General features: G+C 39.8%; 1 protein-coding gene across 2 annotated transcripts in view; it reads right to left on the bottom strand.

Annotated features, from left to right (window-relative positions):
* Nucleotides 1-439: 439 nt before the first annotated feature.
* mslnb (mesothelin b) overlaps nt 440-8,274 on the bottom strand; it is a 51,623-nt gene continuing 43,788 nt past the window's right edge. For both annotated transcript variants that reach the window (XM_084040908.1, XM_084040909.1), the window contains exons 121-131: nt 7,672-7,801; nt 7,049-7,239; nt 6,146-6,236; nt 5,570-5,702; nt 4,915-5,105; nt 4,218-4,379; nt 3,818-3,954; nt 2,995-3,137; nt 2,569-2,663; nt 1,869-2,136; nt 440-1,282 (exon numbers count right to left, since the gene is read on the bottom strand). In XM_084040908.1, coding sequence (XP_083897034.1) covers nt 1,191-1,282; nt 1,869-2,136; nt 2,569-2,663; nt 2,995-3,137; nt 3,818-3,954; nt 4,218-4,379; nt 4,915-5,105; nt 5,570-5,702; nt 6,146-6,236; nt 7,049-7,239; nt 7,672-7,801 — 1,633 coding nt within the window. In that variant the 3' untranslated portion in view covers nt 440-1,190. The remainder of the gene's footprint in view (nt 1,283-1,868; nt 2,137-2,568; nt 2,664-2,994; nt 3,138-3,817; nt 3,955-4,217; nt 4,380-4,914; nt 5,106-5,569; nt 5,703-6,145; nt 6,237-7,048; nt 7,240-7,671; nt 7,802-8,274) is intronic.

The following is an 8,274-nucleotide window of genomic DNA, read 5'->3' as shown; positions in this document are numbered from 1 at the left end:
AGCAGATCTACAAGCTCTCAACACCTCGCACTGCGAGACGTTGAGAGCTTGTAGATCGGCTATTTTTGGCAAAGAGGCTAGGTATAGAGGGAAAAAAGAGCAGACTAAGTAAAAAGAAATGTTTTTATCTGAAACACAATTGTATACAATATAGAGGGGGTCCCTGCTTCATCTCTCTCTCAGCTAGGGGGTCCCTGGCCTGAAAACGTTGAAGACCCCTGACTTATGACAACCTGGGCCTAAATTAAGGTGTGCAGCTGTGTGTAACTAAGCCTACATTGTTGTGGATCTGTAACTAGAACAATGGCCCAGTTTAAATATATTGGTTTGCTAAGCCCTGGACTATACTGTAGGCTACCTCTGTCCATGACCCTGAGATAATACAATGAACTGTAAAGGTAAAGCATACCATTGACACCACAATAAAAATAACTTTGACTGTGCAGCAATATACGGTTTTAGTAGCAAAATAGTACAACTCCAGGTTAAAATAAATTGGTTACTTAAAAATAGGTGCTCAAATAGGATATCGTTGCTGTTGGTTGGAAACCTTGTATGTCCAAAACTGTCATTTTTCTGTTAAATATTTATAAAACCCACAGACAGATTCAACCACTTACAGTACACAAAAAAAATCGTTCTAAAGTAGCGTAAATAGACGATCTACATGTTCACAACGCGTCACGATGTAACGCGTTGTAAGCTTATAGATCGGCAATATTCACTTCTTTTGCACGACACTCTTCTAAGTAAGGCATTCATTTACCAAAAAAACATTTAAAAATGTTTAAATATGGAGATACAAGATTTCTGCCCGACAGCAACCATATGTAGGTTTTCTTAAACACAGATTTGTGCAGTTAAATCTTCATTAAAATCCTCAGAAACATTCAACCACCAAGATAAAAAGACATACGAAACATAAGAAAGCAAATTCATAAGTGCAAAATTGAGGTATGAAAAGATCCATTGTATAACTGTGTTAAGTATACAATCTTTTAAATAAGGCAGTATAGCAAGGCAGTTACTACTGTTAATAAGTGAATAAATCATAAGACATTACTTTCTGATGTTTGAATTGTAACTTCATAATGTATTGTTCCCCTTAGAGATAAATATATCCCAAATAAATACATAAATTCATTATATTTCTTTCTGGATCCTGAATTCTGTAGCCGAGTGCTGTTCCATCACTGCAGAATGTGCCGCGAAAAGATGATGAGGGCAAAGGCGACAAGCAAGGAGATCCTTGCGTCTGCTCTGATGTGAGCGCCTCCGCTGCCTAAATCACAAACACACACACACACACACACACACACACACACACACACACACACACACACACACACACACACACACACACACACACACACACACACACACACACACACACACACACACACACAGAGATGTAACAGTAGCAAACCTCTACGCTCATTTATGGAAACAGCAACAAGGTAATGTATTTAACTCTGTGAGAGTGTACAAATGGACAGGGCTGTCACGATTACAAATTTAAGTTGACGATTAATTGTCACTCAAATAATTGCGATTAACGATTTAATTGTGTGTTTGGCCATTGAACATTGGAACATATGAATAAAAATATTTAATAATTGTATACAAATTGCAGAAATGGCTGATCTACAAGCTCACAACAAGTTGTGAGCTTGTAGATTTGCTATTTCCGCTTTTTTAATGTTTGAAAATGTGTGAACATTTTTCAACATGGAAACAATTATGACGATTATGCAAAAATAATTGCGATTATCTCAAATAATTGCGATTAGACGATTATGTCGTGACAGGCCTACAAATGGACCACTCTCAGGGTTAAATGAACACTCTTTTATAGCATAGTCAGTTACCTGTGGTGGCAGTCCCTGCAGCAGTTGTTGCTGCTCCTGGTGCCGCTGTTGTTGGTGCTGCTGGTGCTACTGTTACTGGTGCTACTGTTACTGGTGCTACTGTTACTACTGGGTCCGCCTTGCCTCCCGTCAGCCCGATGCCGAGCGTGTCCAGTTCTGACTGTAACTGACTGCGGACCCAGCTGCTCACCACCGCCTCGTTCTCATACGACTTCAACTCCGCCAGGTTGGAACCCAGAAGTCCGCTAACCTCTGATACAGTCAGTGCCTGAGGAAAGCAAGGAGTTACTTTTTTTTTTTATCATGTAAAGGCAAGGCAAGGCAGTTTTATTTGCATAGCACATTACAACAACAAGGCAATGCAATTTGCTTTACACAGAACATAAAAGAAAGGAAAGAACAATTATAAAATTAATAAAATTACATTAAACAAAAAAAATAAAATAATAATAGACAGTTACAGTGAAAAGAAAAGAGAAAAAAGAAAAACAACTCAATCAAGGCCATCGGCAAACAGAAAGGTCTTTAGTTGTGTTTTAAAAGAAATAGGAGTGGCAGCAGACCTGCAGTTTTCTGGGAGTTTGTTCCAAATATGTGGTGCATACAAACTAAATGCTGCTTCCCCACATTTATTTTTGGTTATAGGGGGAAAGCAGGCCTTTCCCAGATGTACCACCGCACGCACGCACACGCCACTAACCTGTACAACGCTCGAGTCCAGATTGACGAAGGTATCCAGGTCCATGTTGACATTGGAGGCAGAGGCACTTCTCACATAAGAAAGGGATGCACCACCTACACGTCATAAAGAAAATACAGAATTTATCCATCTCAGAAGTGTGTGTGTGTGTGTGTGTATGTGTGTGTGTGTGTGTGTGTGTGTGTGTGTGTGTGTGTATTAATACACTTGTATTAATATACCTGTGAGGGCCAAATGTCCCCACAAGTAAAGTAAAACTTGAGAAATAGACAAGAGGATTTTCGAGTCAGCTCTTACCACTGGTATACACACAGTATAGACAGTTATGTATCAACTTGGGGGTCCTTGACATGGAAATGTTTGAGAACCGCTGCACTATACAGTATGTGTTTGTACTCATGTAAAAGCGAATGAATGCTTGCTTACCCAAAAATGGCTCTGTATTCTGATAGCTGGTAGTGCCGATAGCTGTAGTGCGGCTGAGTCCAGAGAAGGCTTTTTCTGCGATGTTAAACAGCACTTTCTTCTTCTCCAGCGTACAGCTGGACACTACCAGCAAACTGGAATTACTGGAAACACCAGGAGACACACAGCACACATCTCAAAAGAGTGCTACCACATTTTCAACCACAAATGTAATTTATTCAGTCTCTAAAATGCAGTCTCTTACATACTGTATCTTATTTACATTTTGGATAATATGTCATGGAATCACACACATCACTCTTTTATAATTTGTTGTACGATGTCGCTTGTAGATATGTATGCTATTTTTACTACTTTCTTTTTTATTTGTGAAAATGCGTGAATTATTATTATTAGGACTTTTATTTATATGAAATAATAATTGATTCTTATTTTTTCAAATGTTGCCTGTAATGCCAGCCCAAAATAGGGATGCCAGGGTTAATTAGGTTAAAAATTGTTTTGGGTGGGGCGCCCGTTGGCCTAGTGGTCCAGGCGCATACCATATATAGGCTCTAATACAGTCTGACAGCGTGTCGTGAGTTTGAATCCCGGTCCCGACAACCTTTGCTGCGTGTCATTCCCCATCTCTCTCTCCCTGTTTCCTGTCTCGCTCTACTATACACTGTCAATAAAGCCCAAAATATTCTCAATTTCTTTTTTATAACAATAGTTTTGTGGATTAATGTCGATGTTCAAGTGTGTGCATGTAGTGAAGAAACACTAAAGTAAACATGATTTACAACACCACTGGCAGTCTGGTACCCTCCCCAAGACTCCTCACCTGAGGGTGTCCTCTGAGATGGTCTGTAGGACACTGGCGTCCAGGGAACACAGGTTGGGTCCTTTGACACAACTGAGCTCTGCACTGCCAAGACTGTTGCCCTCCTTAGTCAGATACTTGGAAATGATGGCCTTGGCCTTGATGGTGACAAAAAAAATGTGTTAGTGCCATATACATGTACTGCACACATTTACGAGCACACATGCAAAAATGTGTTAATATAATCACAACGCATTATGTTTTCTCACTTTTACACTGATTACTCTGCCTGCCAGACAGACAGACAGACAGACAGACAGACAGACAGACAGACAGACGCTCTACCTCCTGAGCCACTGCCGCCCCCATGTATTTTTGTCAATAACACCATCAATCAATCAAAAATCATTTGTATACTTACCAGAGCTGAATCCCACTCCCCATCTGAAGAGTCCATTAAAGAACACAGTGTGTCAATCTTTGTGATGTTCCACATGGTGATGTCATCAGTAGTGGCGTTGCGTGACGCAGGCCCCAGCACCTGGACTTTCTCTTCTGGGATGAATGACTCACTGACATAGGCCTGACGTTGTGGATAGAGACATATTAGACGGAACACCAGATTAGAAATGCAACTGGAATGACTTCATTTGCGATACCTGTTCATTCATTCAATACATTTACAAGACTTTTATTTGGTGGTAATGTGGTCAGACAATATTAAATATTTTGGTAAAAGGACAACAGCCTCACATGCAAGAATACAATGCAAAATACATTGGCAACAGACTTTCCAAATGTCTTCATGAAGTTATCATTTAACTGGATGAAATAAGCCAGGCGCACAAGAAAATACCAATTGTTGACCACTTAAGCCTTATATTTTGTTTTATATGCTAGTGCTATTTTCAAAAATATCTAGCAGATCTTTAAAGGTAGGGTAAGTGATTTTGTTAAAACGTAAAGTACTATATTCTGATAGTAATAATTGCTATAGAGCGTTTGTTTGGTCACAGGGGTCTCTCCAGCTCTTTAGTAAACAGAATTATGTACATTTTCAGCCAATCAGGAGAGAGTACAGTAGTACTACTACTACTGCTTCATATTCAGTGACCCACCTCTCGCAGCTTGGTGAGAACAATGCTGGTGTACTCCTCTTGGTCTACTTTGTCCAAGATGGCGGCCAGGTTGTGTTTCACGGTCGTTGCGCTGAGGCAAGAGTTGAACTGTGTCTCGTCGTCGTAGTCGAAGGGGAAGGTCTCATCACTGATCGTCACCTGTGTGATTTGTCCCACCGTGCATTCAGTCGCTGTGACAGAGCAGGAGAAGGCAGGGAAGGACAGCTTGTTACACACATCGTGGGTGTTCACCACGCTATATAAGCCAAGGCTTTGGCTTAAGTGGTTTTATACAAAAAGAAAATTACGAAAATAGCAGATCTACAAGCTCATACAGGTCGTGTGATCTTGCAGATCTGCTATTTTTGCTATTTAACATTTCTTGAAATTCTTTTACAAATGTTTCCCCTATGATGACAAGGCCAAAATAGGGACGGCAGGTTTAAAGTGGTTAGGTTAGGTCACCGATGAAAACGAATGCACCAAGACAGTGGTTCCCAAAGTGGGGTCCAGGGACCCAATGGAGACTCCCTGAGGGTTTCCCAAACAGTGGGTCAGGAGCGGGCGCATTTTTATGGGCCGCGAGTAAATATATATATTTTTTATTTCCTACATGAGGAGATGACAGCAGGCAGAAATAGGAGCTAAGACTTACTGGTGGATCGTTTGGTCCTGCTGTTCTTAATGGACTGCCTGATGGCTTTCTTCATTCTCCTCTTCTTCCACCTCTTCACTCCATCCCGCCTAAGGACTTTAAGGAATGCCCTCAGGAACTGTCGCTTAGTTTTCTGCTCGGGGAAAATGAAAACGCCAAACTCAATAAAAGTGATGGACAAACAAACAGACATGACCAAATGCACGAAGCAACAGAAAAGTGGAAATGATGTTAAAGGGATAGACACCCCCAAAATGACTTTTTTTTCCCTATCGATTAGACACCCCATGGAGACTTGAATTCATGGATATTTTTTAGTTTTTGTCGCATTCCTAAGCCAATAATTTGATGACCGGCAGCGGTTCCGGACGGTAGGAGACACGAAGTGTCTCCATTGTATCTCCTACCGGAACCGCTGCCTACTGGTCCGCTGGTCATCAAATTATTGGCTTAGGAATACGACCCCCAAAAAAATCCATGAATTCAAGTCTCCATGGGGTGACTAATAATAAAAAAAAAAAGTATTTGTTTGGGTGAACTATCCCTTTAACAGAGCCAAGGCAATCTATTACTCACTTTATCAAACTTATCGTAGAAGGTTGATGATAAGTACAGTGGCAGAATGCCCAGGTTGTTCAAAGTGTCTCTATTCCATGTTGCAGGATCTCTGGGTACACAAAAACATTTAATACGGTTGTCATTCAAAAGCAAAAAACAATCTCCTGGTATCGTATCACACAAACTGGGGGGTTCATCAACGTTCATATTGCCGCAGTTGGGCAGAAACCTTGCATGTCCAAAACCGTTACGTTTCAGCAAATGGGGACAATAACCTGTTGTCCAATGGATCCCATGTAGTTGTTTGTCGCATGCTCTTGTTAATATCCCACAGACAGACTGGTGACCCTATTTTGGTCATGTTATTATCAGTGGTGTAAATTAACTAAGTGCATGCACTCAAGTACTGTACTTAAGTACAATTTTGAGGTATTTTTACTTTACTGGAGTATTTCCAATTTTCAGTCATTTACACTACATCTCAGAGGCAAATATAAATAATAAATAATAATATTTATTTGAAAACCTTAGTCACTAGTTACTTTGTAGATTTTGTTTTTTACAAAACCGCTTCAGCCCTATATACATTCCGGCTATTTGTAAATATCTGATCAACAAGTTCACAATGCGTCGCGATGCGACGCATTGTGAGCTTGTAGATCTGCTATTTTCAAAAGATTTGTATGCATTTTATACATTTTAAAAACATTCTGCATAATGAGTACTTGAACTACTTTTGATACTTTAAGTATATTTTGATGCCAATACTTTTGTACTTTTACTCAAGTCAATTTTGATTACCGGACTTTTACTTGCAACAGAGTGTTTCTACATTGCTGTATTGATACTTTTACTTAAGTAAAACATTTGAATACTTTTTCCACCACTGCTAATAACTGAACTGTGCTTGTCGTTGCTTACCCGTATGTCGTTGTCCCTGACAACAGGAGGGTTTCCATGGCAGCCGCTCGATTTGTGTTGATATTTGGGCAGTTCTTTAGTTTCTCCAGGATGGATGAGTGAGAATTCGTAATATAAGCCGCACCAATCTTACAGCACATGTTCCCCAAAACTGATATGTTATCCTCTGTCAAGGTTGTGGTTGTTATACCCTAAGACAGAAAAAAGGAAGAAAATTACAAATAGACTTAAGCACATGAAATCTGTGAAAATAGCAGATCTACAAGCTCATAGATCGGCTATAATCGGAAGAGAGATTTTGTGTACAAGGAAAAAAAATAGGCGGCCTAATATAGACCCCTGGGGGACTCTGGTCAATGAAGTGGTTAAAGGTTTCGGTTCATTCATGAAAATCAGACTGGCAGAATGGCATCAGAACTATTAGTATCACAGCATTGAAATTGGATTGTAAGCTATCTATATTGTCATGTATAACTGTTATATGTTAGTTATAATGTGAAGGTTTGAAGATCATCTGTACAATGTTTTCTCTGAGACCCAATGTCAGTGGATTTGACTGTCATTATCAGTAATAGTTGAATGTGCGTGGGCCCGGTGGGGGTTACTGGTTACTCTCAACTCACCAGGCAAGTCCTGGCATTTTTGAACAGAGCAGTACGTTTGTAGCTGAGAGCACTGGAGAAGACGGAGAAATCTGCATCAGCCAGCTCTTGGAAATAGGCTCTGCAGTTTGCCTCTGGCACCAGAGAGTAGCTGCATGGGAAGAGGCGATGAGCACTTAAATATTCGTTTTGAAATAACCATCATTGCAATTAAATATCACAAAAACAAAATTTAACCAATCCCATCATAGCCCGTAAGCGAAGCCTTGCACTTGTATTTCTATTTGCAAGGTGGCTGGACCATTTATCAAACGTAATCTATTATTTTTATTTAGGTAGAAATCTCTTAACAGCAATAAGACAAAGAAAATACCATAATATAAAACGATTAATAAATTAGCTATTTAAATACTATAAAATTATTAACTAAAATAGCTTTTTTAACAGATTTAGCAGTACAAAGTATAAATTGTAGGTCATTCCACAACGTTGGTGTCCCATCACCTCATTTTAACATGCCCTGTATTGTCAACCTTAAAACCCATTAAAACCGATGTCATTTTAGATTTTAGCGTTGGCCATTCAAAAATAGCAGATCTCCAAGCTCACAGAGCGTCACTTCGT

This window comes from Gymnoscopelus microlampas (assembly GCF_963454915.1).
Source record: "Gymnoscopelus microlampas genome assembly, chromosome: 2".
Classification (NCBI taxonomy): domain Eukaryota; kingdom Metazoa; phylum Chordata; class Actinopteri; order Myctophiformes; family Myctophidae; genus Gymnoscopelus; species Gymnoscopelus microlampas.
This window is presented reverse-complemented; position numbering and strand designations above follow the sequence as displayed.